Source organism: Cryptomeria japonica, chromosome 10, assembly GCF_030272615.1.
Source record: "Cryptomeria japonica chromosome 10, Sugi_1.0, whole genome shotgun sequence".
Lineage (NCBI taxonomy): Eukaryota > Viridiplantae > Streptophyta > Pinopsida > Cupressales > Cupressaceae > Cryptomeria > Cryptomeria japonica.
In genome coordinates this window covers 672,374-696,400 of record NC_081414.1, presented here as the reverse complement: position 1 = coordinate 696,400, position 24,027 = coordinate 672,374, and the positions used below count along the sequence as shown (strand labels likewise).

The 24,027-nt window shown below is 36.6% G+C and overlaps 1 protein-coding gene across 2 annotated transcripts in view; it reads right to left on the bottom strand.

The window, feature by feature from the left end:
- LOC131069424 (uncharacterized) overlaps positions 1 to 24,027 on the bottom strand; it is a 116,691-nt gene that overhangs the window by 25,506 nt on the left and 67,158 nt on the right. For both annotated transcript variants that reach the window (XR_009112130.2, XM_058004843.2), the window contains exon 3: positions 53 to 361. Coding sequence is in view for 1 of the 2 variants with exons in the window: in XM_058004843.2 (XP_057860826.2) it covers positions 53 to 361 (309 nt within the window). In the remaining variant the exon portion in view is untranslated. The remainder of the gene's footprint in view (positions 1 to 52; positions 362 to 24,027) is intronic.

Here is a 24,027-nt window from a genome sequence, read left to right as displayed (position 1 = left end):
CACATAGCATAAAAGCTAAAATTGATTTCCCGTATTTCTGGAGGCAACATACCTTTTCCGTACGGCCCTTCCCAAATGAGGACAGCTCCTGGAAACTTTCTCAAAACTCCTAAAGTTCGACCCTTGCACCATGGTCTGAACCCTAATATTCTTGTGATTGGCATCCACTTTATCATCTGGAAACTGAAAGCTGTCAATAGCTGATACACATGGCTGTGGAGTACTGAGGTTTTCCTTGCAGATATTTTTGCTATTCAAAGATAACTCATTTTGATCATGGTTGTTACTTGCCAGAGTAGGGAAACCTTCCAAATTCTTTGAGCAGTTTTTGGCTTCATAGGATCTGCCAGTCTTCTGCTTGCTGGTTACAGCAGCCAACCAAATTGTCAATGTCAGATAACCACTATCAGCTGAATTAATTTGATATACAAGCAAAAAATGGTTAGATAGCAATTGAAACATTCATAAAAATGGCATACCTAACATCTTGGATAATTAAAATAATAGAACTTGGAAATAATAGTCTTCAACTAGGGCTCCATAAGGAAACATGTGAAGAAGATCATTTAAATTATAGCATAAATACCATTACTTCTTGGAAGGAAAGACCTAGACTTGAAAACTGCAAACCAATTAACAGATATAATGTAAGATAGGCCCAAATCAGTACCCATATCAAACAAAAGGTAGGCACCAACCATAAATATATTTTAGGGTTGTTAAAGAAAAAATAGTTACATGGGGATATGCGTGTCTGGATTCAGATCACCATTAGAATTAGGATACATTAGTATTATAGGTATAGATGACCAAAAGTTTCAAGTATAGGCATGGGAACAGGGATGTGATGCTTATTTTATACTATGCTTTCCTGGTAAATATTCGATATCATACAATTATGATGGCATTTGAATCTTTGATAGCATGACATTTCATCATTGATCAATCATAGTTATAAAGATAACATTAATTGTAAATTGATAGTTCAAATTTTTAATATTTTCATATATCATATATGTCTATGACGCTATTGTCAACACTCAAATGAAAATTAATACAATCAAAAATCTGTATCTCAGTCTTTAATCTTCATCAAGAGCACCTAGCTCGAAGTCATCACTTGGTTCAATATCAATTGAACCACAAGCTAATGGAGTGCAACTCCCACTAGGTACATCATGTGTAGGAGACTCATCAGCATCTACACTAACTTTGGCAAGCTCTACAATAGATGCATTCAAGTTAGCACACTCAAGGGTTATATCCCAATTCTTCACTGCCCCTTGTAATAAACTTCCTTATGTGAAAGGAAACCCAAATTGTAACAGATGTATGATGAGGATTCATAGGGTATAGGTTATAGCATCGGATTTAAATTATTAATTTAATAATTGTTAGTTTGTATTTAATGTAAAAAGTTAAAAGCTAAAAGTCAAATGTTTCTTTCCTAAATGTTAGGAAGTCTGCATAAATTAGAAAATTGTTCAAGATTTAGCAATAAGTCAAAAAATAGTATTTTTGTTTTTTATTTCTTATTTCACGTTAGGATTTGGATACTATTCCAAATCTTTAATTTTAGCATACACTGCACCTATATATTTGTATTTTATCCTCACACAGAAGATAGAATGGAAATACAAGTTTGCAGCCTTATAATTTGCTGCTATTATTGTTTCATTTTGTAGAGTCTAATCATTGCTTGATGCTTGTTATTTGTTTGTGATTCCATATCAGAGCAGTTTTTTATAAATGGTTTAGAATTATTTTTCCATTCCATCTGATTTGATTTTTTAAGATTTTATTAGTATGAGTTGATTTTGAAAGCTCACTTCCTCTGCATTTAGAGATATTTTCATCAAATGCACTTTGATGTGCTTTCTTGAAAAGATGCCATTCTTGTTTTTTAATTTTTTTCTAAACTTTCTTCCAAAAACGGTGTCATTGCTTTGCAAACAAATATTTAATCAAAAAATATTTTGTTAAATGGGTTTTTGGATATGAAGGTCTCAATCAAATCTTTCCAAACCATTTTACATTTTTCGATTTCATTAAATTTTGAGAAAGTTATTGTAATTTTAACATTCATGTTACATCTATTAAATACAATGAGAAAAAGAAAATTTTCTTGGTTGTTTTCGTGTCAAAAAAGTGGTTTTGAGTCCAAAAATGTGGTTTTCTTCAATTTGGCATGGTTATGCTAAAAAGAAATTAAATTTAAATTCTTTATTTTATAAGAGTTTCTTTTACTTATAGTTCTCCAAAATGCTTCGAAAAAAAATTCTAAAATTTATTCGGGAGAGTATTAATTCCATAACTTGTGATCCGATTGGTATTTTTCTCTAAAATTCTATATTACCAAGTTCGTCGGTTCTATTCCTTGTACACGAACCAAGTTCGCGAAGGTCCAAGATCACCCATGGGTTAGTCTAGCTAAACCATGGGTACGTACCCAGGCATCTAGGTAAGCACAGGTACGTACCCGAGCATATCCAAAGGAACTGCGCACCAAAAAATGACAAAAACATACATTTTTTCACCATTTTATGCATCCAAAAACCCTAAAATGTCCCTAACAAAATCATTTTGCCCAATGCAAAGATCATTTTGCTCTCTTCACTTCCCCGCACCCCTTCTCATTGGGATTTTCTCACATCTAACACCTTGTCCAACTTATCATTGCTAGCCCCTAAACCCATTAGTGTCTCCACTCCCAAACAATGTAATGTCCCCATTTTGCGAGCATCAAAGTTTGTAAGAATTAGCCTATCATTTGACCCTCGTAGGCTAACAATTATTGATAGAGGGCCTCGTGTGGCAGTTACTTGGTGATTAGAGACATTACTCTTCAGCTGGATTCAGGTTTTGGCCTTTGCGCAGGTTTTTTGACTCAGATTGGCACACTTACTATTTATAGTAAGTTACTATTTTGGGAGAGTCAGGGTTCCTATTAATAGAAAGACACTTGAGCAGAGCTTATTGGCAGTATCGACCTTGATTGGGCCTTTGCAGCTATTTCTAGACTCAGTTCCACATACTTACTATTTATAGTAAGTCACTATTCAGGGTTTCTATTTTTAGACAGGCATCCAATCACATGGAGAATAGGGAGAGTCGACTCCTGGCTCAGACGGCTTAGCAATCAGACAAGTACATCAAGAGATATTAAAGTTTAAGTGACTTAAGTGATTTATTTAATATTTTAATATTATTATAAAGTTCTAAAGTAACTTTATAATAATAAAGTCACTTTAATATAATAAAGTACATTAAGTGAATAATTTAATGTGGGAATAAATCTTTTATCCCACATTGGCCAGGAAGGTGTTTGAGCTCTCTTAAGGAAAGAATAAAAGGAAAGGCAAAGTTCATTCTCGGCATTCAGTTGATGAATAGTATTTTGATTGATTTTTATTGTGGAGCCTAGGGCTTTCGCAATTTTCTTCTTTGATCATAGGAAACGAAAACTTCCTATTGATAGCAATTTTGAAGGTGTGAAATAACACCTGAATTATTGCAGTTGTGGGAAAGAATACTTCAGTTCTTTCATTTGTGCAAATTGGTGAAGTTTTCTACAAGGGTTTGAAGTTTATTGTTGAAGAACATTTATAGTTGGTTGTGAATCATCCTTCTTTGGCACATGGAGTTATATCATTCTTGTTGGGAGAGATTATCAACAAATTATTCAAGGTTTTAAGAGCAGATTGCAAGTTTGTTCTTGCTGCTACAGTGCGCATGAACAGTACGCGTGAACAGTGCGCATGAACAGTGCCGTGAACAGTGCGCTACAGTGCCATGAACAGTGCGCATGAACAGTGCCGTGAATAGTGCGCTACAGTGCCATTAACAGTGCGCTACAGTAGTTGGAGTTCTATAGAAGGGGATTTAGAGAGGTTGAACAGCTATATATATGTGACAAGGGATTTGCATATGAGGAGAATCAAACCAATATATCAAGGCAGCCATTGAAATACCAGGTTTTCTATCTATGGTCATTGTATTAGAAAATCATTACTTCATTGCATCATTTTCTATTATGATTATATCATGAAATATTTGGAGGTTGCATATGTTTAATGGAGATATAATTTGCATATTCCACATTCAACATTGATCAGCCATTTAGCTTTCATGCCAATTGTTTGCTTAAATGCCTAATGGTTGTAGGTGTACTTTGGGATGCATGACAAGTGTTTGTCTTAATGTCAACTAGCTGTACTAGTTAATTTCAGTCATTACATATGTGTGGAAAGGTCTAAAACAGCTAGTATATCATTTCTATAACAACTTTGCATTGTTAGAAGCTTTCCATAACTTCATTTGCAGCCTACAAACCCAAAGAAGACAAAGAAAGAATTCACTACAGCGGCTTCAAACATTGTATGCCAAATGTTTGACAATATTCCTTGGTGTTCAAATAAGCAAAAACAGGGTCAGATTAGCCAAGGGATATTACAAACAACGACTAGTTAGCGGGATCTTTTGTCATTTCAGAAATTTAATTACAATGAGGGGATCTAGGAGCCAAGACCGAAATCACGAACATAGACAACTAAAATTATCGCTATTAAATGCCAATTGACAAAGATATATATTATATTGTTATAGCATCCTAAATTGTACTCACCTAGAAATTTTATCCTCACTTAGACCTCACTTTGTTGTTCCACCTCTAAAGCTTGATTGAAGCTCTCATTCCCAATCATCAAACAATATTTTCACTATCTACACTTTTTCCCCAAGATCATCGAACCCTGATGTCCAGGACTAGGGCGCCCAGTGCCATGGTCCTCTCAAACAGTGGCTATTTTGGGGCCTCACAACAATCACTCTATTTGAGGGGGAACCTATATCTTGTGTCAACCCATCTCGAAAATTCAATTTATTTTTCGGCTAGCATTTGTAATATCCCTTGGCTAATCTGACCCTGTTTTGCTTAGTTGAACCCCAAGGAATATTGTCAAACACTTTGTATGCGAAGTTGTAGCTTGCTGATATGAATTTAAGTTTGTTGTGTATGCTCTTATAATCAAGTAGAAATGATGCAAATGCTTTGAAATGAATGTCAAAAGATCAAACAATAAGCTGAGAATGAAATGCACTTGTTTTTAGTCTATTCAAATGCATACACATGAGTTCCTAGGGTAAAATGCATACCTACAGCCAAGTAGCATTTTCAGAAACACTTGGCATGTAAACTAATGTGCATCTACAGCAATAAGGAACATTTATCATGCATCCTTATGATTGAAGTGTTCATCCACAGCATAGGGCATTTAATCAAACACTTGCTATGCAATACCTATAATGTAATGTTGACTTCCGGCTAGTGACTTTTAGACAAATAGTTGTCTTGCATACTAAAATGAATGCTACAGCCAAATACCTAAACTGAAATCTTTAATCATGGCTAATGGCATCAAACACTTGCTATGCAATACCTATAATGTATTGTTGACTTCCGACTAGTGACTTTTAGACAAATAGTTGTCTTGCATACTAAAATGAATGCCACAGCCAAATACCTAAACTGAAATCTTTAATCATGGCTAATGGCATATTGTCAAACAATAGGTATGCAACAGTGTTCCACGGGGACGCGTCCCCCCCCCCTTTTTGGCCGCGTCTCCGAGACGGGGACGTCTCCGGGACGGGGGGACGGGGACGCGACGTCCCCCGCCGTCCCGCCATCGCCACCCAAGCGCCGCCGGAGACAGGGAGACGTCTCCGCATCTCCCACAAAGACATGGAGACGCCTCCACGTCTCCTTGGGAGACGTTTGGGCGTCTCCCCGTCCTTCGAGAGACGTGCAGACGTCTCTCAAGGGACGGGGAGACACCCAGACGTCTCCTGTCACCCCCACGTATATGCAATGTTTAAAATTAAAATTTAAAAAAAAGGTAACTTTTTAAGTTTTGGGGGGGTTAAGGGGTAACTCTAATTGGACGTGGGCCAATAGAAAAATAACACCCGATGCCTTTAGAAAATAATAAAAAGTATTTTTGGCCTCGCGGGGAGCTGCCCCTCAACCCCTGTAATATCCCCACTTTGAAATAGAATTTAATAATAAATGATAATAATATCCCCACTTTGAAATAGAATTTAATAATAAATGATAATAATAAAATTAAAATATAAAATGATATAATTAAATATGATTAATTAAAAATTAATCAAGTTAATGAAAAGTCAAAAGACATGAAAGGAAAAGTTGTGACTCCCTCAACAATGATATATAAAAGGGAGAAGAAAACCTCATTTGAGTGGGGGATAATTTGGTAAGGAGAAGTGCAGATCTGATTTAAATAATAAGTGCAGATTTGATTATGAAAGGTTGTGTCCCTTCCAAATGGTAGAAATAATGAAGAGTTGCACTCTTTCAAAGGGTGATAATGGTGAAAGGGTGTGTCTCTTGCCAAAGGGCATACATGATGAAGAGGTGTGACCTCTCCCTCAAATTGAGAGATATAAAGGAAAGGAAATAAGGGAAAAAAGGGGAGGAGGGCAGACGGTGGAGAAAAGGTAAGGGAGAGCGGTTTGCGGAGGTAAGGTAAGATACAAGGTTTATTTATTAAATAATATAAGTGATACAAGGTTTTATTTATATTAAATAATATAAGTATATTATTTAATATGTAATGTCATTATCATAATAATGTGTGAAACTCATTAATATTAGCTACTAAGTAATGTGTGAGGTTCGTTAATAGGTGATGTTAATTGTAATCTAGTGAATATATATTCAATCATACAAGGAGTAACATAATGATTATAAATACAGATATTGATTATAATAGATAGGTAATGAAAGAAGTTAAGGTTAATAAATGTAATTAATGTATATGTAATGTTATGATAATGAATACTTTAAATGAACATATTAATGAATGGTTTATAGATATTAAGGAATAAGTATAAACCGTATGTTAATGAATTTGTATTAACATATGTTAACGAGTATACGTATCAATGAATAGTAGGGATATAAATTAATAAATGTAATGTTCGTTAATTAATGTGTAATGTTCATACATATTGGTAATGTGTAATGTTCATTAATATGTGATTAATCGTAGTCTAGTGAATGTATATATATTAATTAATGTGTAGCATTCACTAGTCACTAAACATAGCTAAAAGATATAATTTGTTAATTGTTGTATACATAAGTTTGTGTATTAAGAAAGATTAGGAAGACAAAGGTATGTTAAGAGATGTAATGCATATGTAAAAGATGGAAGATTATATATATCTATGTTAATTAAGAATACATTAAGAATTCATATTAACACAAGGGATAGTTTATGAACTGAAACTATTATGCAAATGTATGGCTTGGTTGACTAAAACTCAATCAAGAAGAGAAGGATCTGGTCAATTCCCCTTGAGGACTTGGATGATGGAGGCATCACCCAAAACAAGGTAAGGCAAGGGTCTTCCTTGGCTGGCTTGGGTATAAGAGGTTATACCCAAGACAGGACTCAAGGTCGGGCCGATCCCCTTTGAGGACTTGGATGATGAAGGCATCACCCAAGGCAAGGAATAGACAAGGGTCTTCCTTGGAGGGCTTGGGTGTAAGAGGTTACACCCAAGACAGGATTCGAACTCATCTTCGATTTCCTGGAGGGTTCCAAGAGGGCGAGCTTCACGGCCGCCTAAGGACATCTTGGAACCAAGGGGTTCCAAGAAGGCGAGCCTCACGGCCGCCTAAGGACATACTTTGTATGGCATTCGTATCCTTTTTATTAGATAAAAATTATGATTATGTTAAATAAGCATTGAAGTTAGATTGCAATTTAAATTACTTATATATATATTTATATGTTTGTTATGTTCTAACAATCTATTCTACAAGTTAATGATCTCTAAATAGTAGGGACATTACAACCCCACCCTGTATCGCGACAGGGAACGCGCAAGCGCCCCCAAAACCCCATTGAAAAATATAGGGGGAAACCACGCCAATAGAAGTAGGGAAAATCTAACCTCCGAGTCTAATTAGGCTCCATATAACAACACAACTTAGAAATCTTGGTATTTAGATTTAGTATTTCAAATTTCCTATAGTCTCATTTGAAATGTAATTCTTATACTGTAATACTATCATACATCTTTTCAAAACTAGTTTTTCAAGTACTATATGTATATGTATAACTATATCAGCACCACCACCCCGCCACCACCCCCGCCGCCTTCCCCCCGCCGTCCCCAAACTTAAGCCCTTGGTCCCCCTGTCCCAGAAACGCGTCCCCGTGTCCCCCCGTCCCCAACGCCCGTGGAACACTGGTATGCAACCTTATTCCTCCTTGAAATATGTAGGTGACTGATTACAAATAGACTGCAAGTACCAAGACTCTTGGCTTACAATAAGATCAAATGTCATCACAGTTTTGATATAAAATATGCAACTACAACTATCCTATAGCAGTGACTCTTACAATGCAAAATGACTAACTAATTGATGCAAAATATCATGAAGAACCTGGAAGTCATATGCCGATGGTATTGAAGCCGAGATGGTGAACTTATTCCACAATGGCCAGCAATTATGAAGCCCTCTAGATGCCAAATTGACCGTTCCAAGGCTGCCGCCCTTGTTCTAGAAATGCAGACCAAAAATATTACCAAGCTCCCTCTTTAATATAGCCGTCTCAAGTCTGCAAATGAAAATCCTACAATAATCTGCTCAAACACTGAATAAAACTACTCCTTAATGCACATATTGAACCTCTGAATGAAGTCCACGATCAAGCAATGATTCAGCTGATATCTCACGGCCTCAAGATTGCTAAACATTGAAGAGGTTGCGTTTTCCAATGCTAGACATGGCAGAAAACCCTTGTCTTCTTCCACAGTTCATGAATGAATAAATAACAAATGCTCAATGATAATCGATTTTCCTCTTGGCAGCCTTATAAGTCTTTCATGAAGTCGAATTTCTCCAAAAAGCTCATTAAATTGCATGTATTAAATTATGAGCTTGCACTTTAACATTTTAAAGTAATCTCCTTGGCCTAGGCGTTCACACAATTAATTAAATGGCCCCCTTTTAATGATAAATAGACCCTTGAGTTATAAAGTGTAAATATAACATTAAGATATAACTTATGTATTAATATTTGACTTTATTTCATTAAATGTTCCTTATATTATAAAGTCCAAATATTAATCATTATTATGCACTTATAATTAATTATTATTAAAGTATAACTTTAATAATATTTAAAATATCATAACTCCAATAATAACCATTATTTCTCAATTCTACAAACACCATAGGGTAGCCCACTGCGTCTGTAAATGATGTTCAATTTACATTCAACATGCAAGTTATATTCTATTGGCTAATTTTATTATTTCCTTAATGTATATATCTGACTATCTTCTTGTTTGTGGCAGGTGAGAGGTGCATTTAAAATTTTCTGTCCTATCTCATGAATGCCACTCAATATAAGTATGTAACAAATGAGTCACGGTCAAGCAATGCCTTGATCGGTCATGACCGATCAAGACATTACTTGATCGTGGCTCTTTGTTTATACTAAACAAATGTATGTTCCACGTTAATGCCAATCGGTGGGAGTAGTATTACAACCGATGTCTATCGGTGTTGGCTTAATGCTAACAGTCGATAGTTATCGGTGTGTTAGCCTTAACAACCGATAACTATCGGTGTAGACTAACACACCGATAACTATCGATGATGTTATATTGCCACCCGATATATCATATGCAACCCAATAATATATGCAGCTTGATATATTATATGCAACCCGATATTTAATCGGTGTTTTCATTTAATCATTTATTTAATATTATTTATGTTAATCGATATACATCTAAATACAAGATTTAATAGATCGATGAACATAACCAAAATATATAGTATGATTATCAATAGGTTGCTTATATGCAAATGTAGAATGGCTATTAAAGAGGAATTAATTGCTTGAAGGTTTTATCATAGTTTTCGATATGATAAATGATTGAATGAGAGACTCCATTTTATCTCTCATTCAATCATTTATCTTACCGAAGCTATCATGCGTTAACAACGTCCACTATTCATTCAACTGCCTTACTAAAAATAGTAAGGGTCCTGTTGATGTGTTTTTCATGCACATGCGAACACAGAATAAAATACCAAGGTATCTTATCCTCTCTTGAACAAAGTTTCCCCGAATGCTGAAGATTTTGCCAAAGGATCAATCGAGGCAACTCCAAGGTTCTTGTATGTAAGTTCTCTACTTGTGGATAAGCTCTTGCGGTATGATGTGAATTGCTGGAATCACAAGCGCACTTACGTTTGATGACCTAATCGTCTGATTTGCTGGAATCACAAGTCCTATCTACTAACTGGGAGATAAAGAAATATCAAAAGATGAAAAGCTTAGAAAGTCTAATCTAGAATGTAAGAAGATGGATGAATGACTAGGTGGAGTCCTACTGGGCTGGGTCTCACCATCAGATTGAACAACCCGACACCAACTCGGTGCGATCTTCTAAGGGATACTTCAAATAGATTCAAATCACACACCATCAAACACTGATCACCATTCAAGATAATGCATGAACAATAGACGTGTAATGACTTGAAATTAAGTTCATTCTATGCCAGTTGACCACGCAAGGCGCACCTACAGTCAGCAAGAGGCTAGTGGTTTGGACTAGGCGGATTCCACACAAGTGCATTCAACAATTTTCTCCATTCAATCTAATTATTTACCATCTAATACGAAGATTCAACAAGAGACCATGCATATTGCAAAGAAACGACACATTTCACCATGATTTCAATAAAAATGGGGTTTATTTACAATCAAGGGCAACAATTTCTTGCCTTGTCCTCCTAATCTACTCTAATAATACTTTTATTATTTTCTAAAGGCGTCAGGTGTTATTTTTCTATTGGCCCACGTCCAATTAGGGTTACCCCTTAACCCCCCAAAAAGTCATGTGTTTATAAAAAAATGCTTTTTTTGTTTGCTTTTGACATGGGTGACGGGAGATGTCTGCACGTCTCTCGAGAGACGGGGAGACGCCCAGACGTCTCCCAAGGAGACGCTCAAATGTCTCTTGGGAGACATCTCCACGTCTCCCTGGGAGAGGCGGAGACGTCTCGGCGTTCTGGCAACGCTTGGGTGGCAGTGGCGGGACGGCGGGGGACGTCGCGTCCCCGTCCCCGGGAGACGTGGAGACGTCTCGACGTTCTGGCAACGCTTGGGTGGCGGTGGCGGGACGGCAGGGGACGTCGCATCCCAGTCCCCCCATCCCTGAGACGTTTCTTATGGGGAGACGTGGCCAAAAAGGGGGGGGACGCATCCCCGTGGAACACTGGAAAAGAACTAAGCTAGAACCTTATGGGAGAAAAGGTATTTTTGTAGGCTATAGCGAAACCTCCAAAGCTTATAGAATATATGTGCCTGGTCAAAGACAAATTGAACTAAGCAGAGATGTAATTTTTGAGGAAGACAGCTTTTAAAAGAGCTAGAAATTCTATTGAGTCATAAATTCAAACTTCCCCCCATAGACCTAGAAGAGGATCCTACCCCTAAGATTCGGAGGGAGTACCCTGAGGCAGATAGAAATGAAGAACAAATCACATCATTGTAAAATCCTAAGAACAGACCACTCTGGGCTACTAAGACAATGAAAGAAGCAAAGACTTATGAAGCTCCGTCAGGGACTTTTAGAAAGAGTAAAAGACCTAAGAGATTCTCTAATTATGTAGCTTTGATGAGTGAATTCATCAAATCAGAACCTGCTAATGTTACATAATCTCTCCAGCACCAAGTATGGAAGGATGCCATGACAGAGGAGTATCAATCCATCTTGAAAAATGATGTGTGGGAGATAGTATCTAGGCCTAAAGAAAAATATGTTGTTTCTTCCAAGTGGCTATTCAAAATCAAGCATGTTGCAGATGGCAGTATAGAAAAACACAAAGAAAGATTTGTAGCCAGAGGTTTTTCACAAAAGGAGGGAATTGATTATGAAGAAACTTTTGCACCAGTTGCTCGCTATACCTCAGTCATAGCAGATCTAGCCATTGCAGCAGCCAAAGTATGGAAAGTCCATCAAATGGATGTAAAAACTGCATTCTTAAATGGGACTATTGAAGAAGAGGTCTACTTAGAGCAACCTAAAGGATTCGAGATCCACAATGCAAAGTCACATGTGTGTAAATTGAAGAAAGCTTGTATGGACTTAAGCAAGCTCCTAGAGCCCGGTATGAAAGAAGTGACAGTTACCTCATGGGATTAGGTTTCTCGAAAAATGATGCAGACCCAAATCTCTACTTCGACAAAATCAAAGGTGATATGTTAATATTTATATTATATGTTGATGATCTATTGATTACAGGAGTGGATCACCTTATTGATCAGTGTAAGAAGGATCTAGCCTTAGAGTTTGACACGATGGACTTAGGTCTATTGCACTACTTCCTTCGATTAGAAGTCTGGCTGAAATCAGATGGCATTATTCTGAATCAAGGGAAGTACACCCTTGATATATTGAAGAGATTTGGAATGATGAATTGTAGATCTATGTCATCTCCCATGGAAACAAATCTTCATAAATTGAAGGAAGCAGCAACAGATTCTCAGTTAGCAAATCCAACTCTCTATAGGCAGATGATTGGATCTTTGATGTACTTGGTCAACACCAGACCAGATATCTGTTATGTTGTGAATGCTTTGAGTCAGTTTATGTGTGAGCCCAAGGAGACACATCTTGTCGCCATGAAGCATATAATGAGGCACCTTCAAGGTACCCTTAATTATGGTCTCAAATATGGAAAGGTTGATTTAGATCTTCACGGATTCACAGATTTCGATTGGGCTGGAAGCGTGACCGATCGGAAAAGCACCTCAGGATGTTGCTTCAATTTAGGATCGGCTATGATATCGTGGATAAGCAGAAAACAATCTTCAATGGCTCAGAGTTCTATAGAAGCCGAATACATTGCAGCTTCTATGGCTGCAAGAGAAGCAGTATGGCTCAGAAAACTGCTTGTGGGATTATTTGGTGAGCCTCTAAAACCTACTATTATCCACTGTGATAATCAGAGTTGTATTAAGCTTTCAGTGAATCCAGTGTTTCATGATAGATCTAAGCATATCGAGATTCCTTATCACTATGTGAGAGACAAGGTAGAAAGGAATGTAATCTAGTTGGAGTATATCAGTACAAGAGATCAGACAGCAAACATACTTACCAAACCTCTCTCCAGAGTGAAAGTTGAATACTTCAGAAAGAGTCTTGGTATGATTGAAATGTAAGTATTATATCTATTTGTACTAATATATAAGATGTTTAATGTGTAAACTTCTTTTGTCATATGTGTGACTCTATGACTTTATGGGCCCCACCCCCTATGTACATTTCTAAAAGGTGACGATCTTTTAGATAATGAGCACTTGTATTTGACACTATAAGGTGACGATCTTACAATGTTCAGTAGATTGATATCATGTGACTTGATATCATTATTCATGGATTTCTCATGATTTGTAATGGTAGACATTGTGTGACTTAATGTCAATGCACATACCATAACTAGGATATATGAGGAGAATGTAATGTTCTAGAGTATATTATATCCTTTAGTATCACGAGACAGGTAATACTTCATATCACGAGATTAGGTGATATACGTTATCACGAGATTAAGTGATAGCTCTTATCACAAGTTATGTGATAGCTATTAGTATGATAATGCACTCTCAGACTTCATTATAATATTCTTACTCTTTATCTTCCCTAGCTAAGAGGGAGTGTTAAAATTATAACATCGACAGATAAAGAATCAACAATAAAATATATCAGTTTACCACCTCACTATTAATTATCATGATCGAATAAAGAATGCTTTCAATCTGCATGAATTAATATCATATTGATTTCATTATCAATCGAGTAATGATCAATCAACATTGCTTACATTGTATATACATTGAATACCTTTCTTATCGGCATATTAAACATATGTTAGTGACTACTTAACTAATAGTAAGTGACCGTTCATAAAACGGTATTCATAATATTGTTTAAGTGTCATCCATGAGGAGGCACGTCTTGAGCGGACATGCCTCCATTTTGTGGAGACATGTGCACTCAAGACATGCCCCTCCAATACAAGTATATATGCAGACCCGATAAGGCAATATTGAGCAATTAAAATCGAACATTCTCAGCCTTGTTTGGACCTGCAAAACACAGTCTTCATTAGAATCATAAATCACATATATTCAGAAATATTAATTACAATCTATCAACTATCAAATCTGAGAGGAGTACAATCTGCATTTACAGTAATTAAGCAAAAATTAGTGGTCTTACTACATTCCATGGTGAAATCCTTACTTTTCACCATCACAATTGTTAACTATCAATTGGCATTTAATGTTTATCTTTATTCCTATCATTTTAATTTGAATTGGGAACCTAGACATATATGATACATTGATATATATTATATGGCATAGGACATAATATGATAATATTGAAATTCTGAATTATCAATTGACATTTGGCATTCATCAATGATGTAGTATCACACTATCAAATGTATTTAGTTTCCCAATATTGAGCATCTGGACCTTCCTTTTTATAAGTCCTCCAAAGGCTTCAAGTTCTCAACCACAGCAAAAAACTCTAAAGAGAAAAATTCTTCTTCTTCCTCTTCTTCTCATGCTACTCATTCTCCTTCTTTAGATAATAAGAAACCTAGTAAATTTTGTTATTACTGTTGAAAGGGACATCAAAACTCTAAATGTTTTAAATTAAGAACAATCTGATTGTATAGTCTCATGATTAGAAAAAGATGAATGTTCCCATCAAGACATTTGGTGATGATATGTAATGCCCCCGTTTGGGATCTACCTCAATTTAGTCCTTAGATAACAATGCCAACTTAAAATGAGAATTGTAATCTAATAATAAATATAATTTTATCAAAACTGAAGATATAAATATTACCATATTTAACTTAAAATTCTAAGACTAGTTCAGAAGGTAGAAATTATCTTTACAACTAATGCTATTAGGGTTTCCTCTTCAAATTGCTCTACAAATCTGGTATAGGCCTGCAACAATACTTTCTTCTTAAATTTTCTATAAAAGATCTTTTTATTTCATCTTTAAATCTGTCACAAATCAGATTACAAACTTCTCACAAGTCTTTCATAAATTTTTCACAATCCTCTCCACAAGTCTGTCATAAATTTTTAACAATCCTCTCCACAAGTCTGAAAATAAATCTCTTAAGCAAGGCTCTCTTCAAATCTGAAGTGTTACCTATCTCCTTCATCCACAACACAATACATAACACTCCTTTTAATTCTTTCCTTTATTTTCCTCCCTTTACTTATATGAGAAGAAATCACTCCCATTCTAATTATGATTTTGTATCTGCCCCAAGGGAGGCGATCTCCTTAAAGGTCATCACCCTTCAATTCAAGGGACACATAGTTCATGTCTTTTTATTATCTTTTGACTAAACAGACAGCTGTATTAAAAGGTTTTTAACCATTCCTAACATCCCTCTTAAACAATCCTACATCCTTTTTTTAATTGCTGCAAGAGTCGAAGCGATGCATGCTTATATTTAAATCTATCCTTAGCACGTTCCTAATATGAGCATATAGTTTTCATACAATCACATCTCTTCTAAACAGAAGTTTGCTGCATCATTGTTCACACATGTGTTATTTATAAAGCCACAGCTTTTCTCTTGCTGACTTCTATCAATGCTCGCTTTGATCATCACAATGAATTGTACCTCTTCTTCTTTTCTTTCCTAATCGCTGCTCAAAACAATATAAAACTTTATAAAAATTTGCTGTATATTATAATCCTTCAACATAGTCTTTAATTCAGTTGACTTATTCAAAACTATTAGTCACTCGATGATAATTTCACTCGCTTGTCTTAAGATTTTCGATGTCTTTTTTCATAGCAATCAGTTTTCTTACCTTAATCACCATTTAACATTTAACTATTTGAATCGTTGTCTTATTTGTGGTTATCACTAATCATTGGATTAGTCAACTCCTAAGATTGATACACTTTGGTCGGTAATACATAGCGATATTTGATGATGATCGGATGCTTAATGATCATCTTAATCGCTGCAAGATTCATTCTGAACGGCCATTCCTTGGTTATACCTTAATCATAATGTGAGTCAATATTTGTTTGGTTAATCGATCATCATCTTATGAGATGGATTGCTCCATGCCTTAACGATTCTTCCTTGGCCAATGATATATTACTCTTGTTGAAATTTCTCATTGATCTCAGTCAAGGTGGAATATATCATCACTACGCTGATTAGATTACTATCCATTGATGTTATTAAAGACAGGTTGCTGATTGACTACTGATATATAATGTTCAGTATATGTCGAATACAGATATATTGATCAGAATACAATATACAAGGATTTCAATTCATTAAGGTGATGTAAGAAACAATCATTATATCAAATCAGATTTACAATCCACAAAAGAGATTATCGAATGGAATGCATACATCTATCAGAAATTAATTCAATGAAAAACAGTTCATATCAAGTGTCAAACAGAAACAGATTGTACATCAAACACAATGCAGTGTTTGTTTAGTTTAAACAAACCCGATTCATTAAGGAGACTTGAAAAGGCGCAATCCTCTAATGTACGTCAGAAAGCATAGTGTTAATTAATGTATAGTGATTAAAAAACAAGTCCCGTATCAAGAGAAAGTCTGATCAGGTAAATCGACGATTATGTGGATATTATTATAAGCAAGTTTGAACCAAGGATTAGTCAAAAGTGTGATTTGTTAAAGGAAGTATTTTTTCAAGAGGTATGATTATATTAATTAGAAGAAAGAAAGATTTGTTGAAGAGATGCGACCAGTCTTTGGGATATATCTGTTTGCTAAGAGGCATGTCTTTTACAAGGGAAATGCATATCTTGGCAGCTATATACGGAGATTGTAAATGAAGGAGAAAGAGTGTGTTGAGGAAAATAGAAGGAAAGGTTGTGTACACGCATAGCAGACATTTTGTCTGATTTGTATCAGACTTATAGGTGAAAGAATACTCCAATATAGTGAATGAAAAGGAGTATTTTGTGAAGAATCCTAGAGATTATTATCCGTGTCTTGGACACATTTGAGTAAGGGATAAAGCTAGATTTATGATCAGATCTGCAGCAGACGGGAAGGCAGAATCATGATCAAATCTGTACCAGACTTGAAGACAGATTGATAATCAAACCTTTGGCAGATTTGACTGAGGGCTTGGTGCCTCTACTGGGTTGATGCTCACAAAGTGAATGAGAGGTTGGTGCCGCTATCAATTGTAAAAATAATAATTTTGAATAATAATATATTTAGAGTTTTTATTTATATTAAGTACTTGTGTTGTTAATAAAGTTGACTTCTGAATAAGTGTGTTATACTGATACACACACCACCCTCCCCCCACCCACCCCTCTCAGTATAACTGAGGGACCAACAATTCGTATCACAGCAGGCCTTTCAAACTAAAACCAACTTAAAGGAAGATCATGCTTAAATCTAATGGACTTTCTTCAAGCAAAGCTCCATTGTCTGATGGAACTAAGTATGCATTTTGGAGTTTGAGAATGGAAACCATTATAAGCTCTTTAGAGTATGATGTCTGGCAAGCAGTGGTGAATGGATATAAAACTCCAAATCCCCCATTAGATGCAACAGGGAAAAAAGCATATGAGAACAATGCAAAAGAAAATAAATGCAATTTTGTGTGGATCAAGTGAACCAGAACTTGTAAAAGTGCTGCACTGTCAATCAGTAAAAGAAATTTGGGATAAATTGAAAAACATCTATGAGGCACATAATAAGCTTAACTTCGAAGCCATAGAAGAGAATTTGAAAGCCTCAAAAGGATAGATGAGGAGAACATTGCAGCATTCTTTCTTTGAGTTGACGAAATAGTCAATACAATACAAAGTCTAGGAGAGGAAATAGATGATGCAGTAGTAATTCAAAAAATACTAAGATCACTTCCTGACAGATTTGATCCTAAAGTATCGGGCAATAGAAGAGATAAGGATTTGGATCAGCTATCTTTGGATGAGGTACATGGAACTCTTACAGCCTACGAAATGAGAACTAGAAAAGGAGATTCATCAACAGGGAATCAGCATTTAAAACAAGAAGGAAATTGAAAAACAAGGAACTTTCATCAAGCAAAAACTCCGATGAAGACACAGACCAACAAAAAGCTCCTTTTGTTCAAAAGATGAGAAGAAAGAATAAAAGGAAATTGCCATTTAAATGTTTCAGCTGTGGAGAAGTTGGCTTTGTCTTCGATTCGCTTTCTTCTTGAATTCAAAAGCTCCTTCTCTAATTTCTCAAGTAGCTTTGTCTTCAATTCGCTTTCTTCTTGAATTCAAGTCTTTAGCTTTGAATTACATTTCTTGAATCTTTTGATTTCACCTATAGCAACAATAAGTTCTAACTCAAGATTTGCTAAGGTTGCCCCCTATCCTTCCTGCTCCTTTTCTTCCATTTCTTTGTCTTTTCCTTCAAGTGCACCTTCCTTTGTCTCTATGGTCGTAAATAGAATTTCTTCTCTATCACTTTCGAAGAAGCTTTCGCCGCTTTCCTCAGATGAACTTTTGCTTTCTTGAACATATAAGCTCTTCTTGTGTCTTTGAAAGTTCGTTTTTCTCATGCTTCCCTCAAGTGTGCATTTTCTTGTTACAATGATGCTTATTTCCTTTTCCATTGCTATAATATACGTCCTCTTCGCTGCGATCACTTCCAACCTATGCACCTTTGGCAGCAACATGACCTATATTACCACAATTAAAACATTTAAGAGTATACTCACCTTTACACTTGATAGATCTTTTTTTGTTTTTCTTTACAAATTTAGACTCTTCCTCATCACTTGAACTTTCACTATATACAATTCCTTTGTTCTTCATCCTTCCTAATGCTTTGAAGGTGGCTTCTGGTTTTGATGATGTTTCTTTCTCAGTCTTCATCACATAAGTGGTGAGGATGCCATGTAACTCGTCCATCTTTAACGTGTTTGTTGTGCCTTGCACATCCCCTCACCGTCTTTTCTGACGAGGAACCCCTCTGCCTGTAGTCTGCTCTGCATAACAGAGAGAGAGAGAGAGAGAGAGAGAGAGAGAGAGAGAGAGAGAGAGAGAGACCTTTGTAGGATGAAGTCAAACCTCTTTGTGGCCTTCCAAATGCCCTACTAAATCCGTAAAAAATCCCAAGAACAAATACCGAAAATAAGCCCAACTTATCCAAATCGAAAAAGGAGGAACGTGAAGCCTAAGTGCAGCATTTTTGGAAGTCAAGTCATTTTTTCTTGGCTTCCCCGTCATCACTTTGATAATCTGAAGGAAACACTGAAGAAAAACCTTGACTCCTCAAAGAGCTAAAAGCCAAAATAAAATAAAAACAAAATAAAGTTTTGGCATTTTAGAACAAATTTGTTCTTTCGACGCCCTTGATTTTGCCTGTTGAAAATGCCGAACACGGCCTTGTTTAATATGAAGTTCGAATTTTTTTAAACCAAAACACAAAATTGGAAAAAAAAAAAAAGGTGGGGGAGATCAAATCATTTTGTTTTTAGCCCTTGCAAAGGTCAAAATGTATATGTGAAATGAAATTTGGTCTTTTCTAAACAAAAGAGGCACAAGTCTAAATTTTGAGTCATGCTAAATTGTAGCTACCCCAATAACAACACCGAATTTCATAAAGGAGGTAAATGTTTGAAAGAACATAACTTTTAACTTTGGTGAAATCACTCCAGACTTAGGCATTTTGATTATTGAGTAATGGAATGACTGTGTGTTCAAAGAATGTTCACAGCAAACCACATCGCACCAATAGAAAAACAATTTGCAATTAAATAGCCCATCGGAATTTATCCAAATTGTACTTGCTTTTTGTAGATCAGTGCCACTAGAAGGAGCCAAGAGGAAACCTAAAGCACAGATTGAAGATCTGATCATGATCAAGCCAAAGGATGAAGATGTAGCATGCAGGATCATAATGATGATCATAGAGCAATGCCAATGAAAAACGTGTTGCAAAGCCTAGGATAAAGCACACAGATAAGAACCACCACCGGCAACAAGTTGAAGGACCACCACTGTGCTGCAGAATGCCAAAGTGATGTCATCCTTAGGGCGCGAGATGGCAACAAAAGTGACAACACTCAGAATGCTACAGGACATACATAATCAGAAATGCACAACTGGAAACATCAAAAATCATTTTATTTGTAAAACAGAATTGCTTTATTGTAAAGTGATTACCTGTGGGCCCAATTAATGTAATTCAAAACAAGAGGGGGACACAGGTTAGTTATTTCTCAGCTACCTAATTTGCAAAATTGATTGAGAACAGTTGTGTTGTGCCTTGCACACACTCCCCATCGTCGACAGGGTCCCCCCTTTTCGCGTCTTGTTACCTCGTTGAGGTCTTGAGTGAAATTTTGTAGCTGAGCAGAGAAGTCGCAACAGTGAAGGTTTTGAGTGTTGAGAAGATGATCCAGCCTGAATCCTAGATACTGGAGGATTTGCATCTTGAAAATGAGAAGCAAGCTGTTGCATTTAAGTCGGATTCCCAAGCTAACAAAGGGTCTTGAGCTGATAAAAGTTGGCTACCTGAGTGAGAAAGAGCCTGAGGTGAAGTCTCGAGATGTTGTCAAATCCAAGATTAATCACCAACAAGTTTGAAGCCTGATACTCGAAGCAAATTAAAAGATCTCACATTTAACCCATATTGCCCGAAATTCAAAAGAATGGGCACTTTCACTTAAACAAAATCGCACTTTTTGAGTAAAAGGAGCAAATTTTTAAACAAAGATGTGTAAAACGTCAAAGGGAGTTCGCGTCCTTAAACGAAATGCACGAAGTTAGGTGTTTGGGCTTAAAAACACTATCGCACAAAGTAATTAAAATGTGCAAATTTTGATAGTCTAGCAACACATTGCAACTTAAAACCTGTCTTGCATTTTGGTTGAAGGGCCCGAAGTGAGGAATATCTCACAAAAGGGTCAAGTGGTCCGAAATTGCAAGGCAAATTAGACATCCAAACTTAAAGAGTTTAAAGTCGCACTTTTCGACCAAAATGCCCAAAAATATCAAAACAAAACATTCTCACTTATAAACCATCTTGCATTTCGGTCTAAACACCCAAAATTTGACTTAGAGGACGTTCACAAAGTCATGCAATTCATCTCAAGAGCCCGAAGTTATCAAAAGCGACGTTTTAACTAAAGGAGGCCACAAGACAAAGTTGTGCAAAATAGCTCAATAGCCCGAGGTTTTAAAAAAAAAATTCAAGGCAAAATACATTTCAAAATCGAGCCAAATAGGTTAAAATGGAGAAAAAGAGTTAAGGTTTGCCAAATAGTGTTTTTGGCCGAAAAATGAGATAGCTTTTAAAAACTCGCAAAACGGCTTATTAGGCCAAAAAAGGTGAAAAGATGGAAACAAAAAGCTCACAAATAACCTCTAAAGCCCGAAAATGAAATTAAGAAATAAGAATTCCGCAGGAAAAAGGTTAAAATTCACGCTATTAATTCTATAAGAGCCGAAAAGGATGAAAAGAGTCCAAATCGCACATAAGGTCCTTATGGGCCGAAAATAATAAAGGATTCACATTCGTGCAAAATGACCATATAGGCCGAAAATGAAGCAAAGAAATGAACACCCCGCAAATTAACTTCATTTAGCCGAAGATAACTAAGAGATCGAAGTCGCGCAAAATGAGTTTATAACTCGAAATTGCAAAACCAAAGAGATCCAAATTGCGCAATTTCACTTGGCAAGCCGAAATTCGCCCAAAGCACAAATATTTAAATCACGCAAAAGGCCAAGAATCTTCAAAATCGCGCTTGTCACAAGTGAGCCAAACTCCTTGTTGGATCAAGTAGGCGAGGTCAAAATTCAATAGTCTTGTCGAATTCGCAAGAAGTTCACAGTTTCCCATCAATTTTCATCAAGCCAAAATTCACCAAAGGGAAGAGCATTCAAAGTTTAAGTGATGTCTTCAAAATCACACATTTTGGCTTGAAGAACCGAAACTCATAGCAAAGTTTAAATCGCTCATATGTGTCTTCAATCGCCCGAGTTCCTTTGCTAGGAAGAGACGTTTGGGGGTTGAGCAAAGAAAATCACGCAGGGAAAGAAGAAATTTATAATCTGAAAGGAGAGATCATCCTCTCATTTTATTCTATCAAGCCGAAATTCCATACCTTTCCAAAGCACGAAACTTTCATCAGCATTTGCAATAAGCTAGTCTTTTGAAAACGCTGCCAGGTATGTTGCAAATTCTACCCTCCAAGTGGTTAAAATGTTGCAAAATGGTCATTACAATTAACCTAAGGTTAGAATGTGAATGTAAATGCGAGAAACTTTGAAGGTTTGAACCCAAGCAAACATCAGCACAACCATAGATTGTCAAAATTGGCCCTCTAGCCGAAAATCTTCAAACTTAGGCAAACTCATAAATTCGGTCCAAACTTGAGAGTGTAAGCCCATCTTTCAAAACATTCAAATGCTCAATCAAAGCTAAAAACTTGAACGATGAACTTGAATCGTAGCAACTTTTTCAAACATCAGCAATCAGGAGCAGCATTTTGAAAATTTGTTCTAACCAACTAGCCAAACCAACAGATCTTCAAAATCCAAATTGCGCTTCAAGCATAGAATTCGAATTATTTGAATAGCCTGTTTTAATCATGCTTTCAAGTTTTAAATTATCTCGCCGATCATCAATTTTATCACTATTGCCATCTTCTGGCACTACTAATTTGTGTTTTCGCATCAAAATCACCTCGTAATTCGTGTTCGGGTGTGCAAGATAGATGCCTAATCAGGCGGCAAAATCTTCAAAGGCACCCGACGCACCAAGGGCATCACAGACTTCCAAAGCCGACATTCCCCGCAAACTTAAAAAAATGAAATATCAATATCAAGGGGTGATCGAGGACTCAAGGGTCCAAAGCAATTAGGATAATGTTGGGGATACAGACCTCGAGCATATAGACATCCAGAGATTTAGAGATAGAGTATATGCTCGAAATGCATATGGCAAGCCCAAGCGGATGGTAGAAAGCGGCATTGCACAGGTTGTTGGTTTCCCACCGGTATTACAGAATTATGAGCTTGTGGTATTGGCTGATTTCACCCCTGAGGCTATCGGAGAAGCATTTGACATCCCGCTTCCTGAGGGTGCCACTGCAGTGACCATCGATGAGGCCCAGCTCGCTTTTGATATGAATCCTAGTAAGTCCAAGGTACTAATCAACGAAGAATGGTTTAAAGTAAGAAGAGCCCCAAACAGTAAGATTGGCAAAAAGACCTACAGAAGCGAGTTCAATAACGAGTACGAGGACATCGTCACACTACTTAGCCGGGTCCTGGGGCTTCCCCACTCTAAACTATTTGAGGAGTGAATGTTTTATTTCATAGAGCAGGGGCTTCAATGGGAAGGCTAAGTTTGACTTGGCTCAGATCATTAGGACAACATTCACACGCAGCTACTTGAGCTCAAGGAGAAGAGATACTTCACCATGACCTCCTACTTAGTTTATATGTTCACTAGGCATCAGAAGCTACCAGGGTTGATCCGAAAAGGTGAAATTGGGAATGGACCCAATCAGGTGAAGGTATATGACTGCTACCCCCAATTGCATTATTATAACATAGCTCAGAGGGAGAAAAACGACATTGCTTATGCAATCGGTCAGTATGAGTGCGTGAATGATGCATTCACAATGCGCATGGTTAGGATGATGCAAGGGGGATTACACATAAGGCTATCAAAGCAGGCTACCGCATTGATATAGAAGTACGAAGAGTGGTTTATTCAGTTCCCTCTCTTTTCCTATATCAGATTTTCAAGCTTCGAGGGAGCACCATTCTGACTTCCCCGTTACCCATCAGACAAAATGGTCCTTTTGGAAGTTGCAAGACAAGCGCACCCAGCATGGCTGATACTCAGAGAAAAGAAGTAGT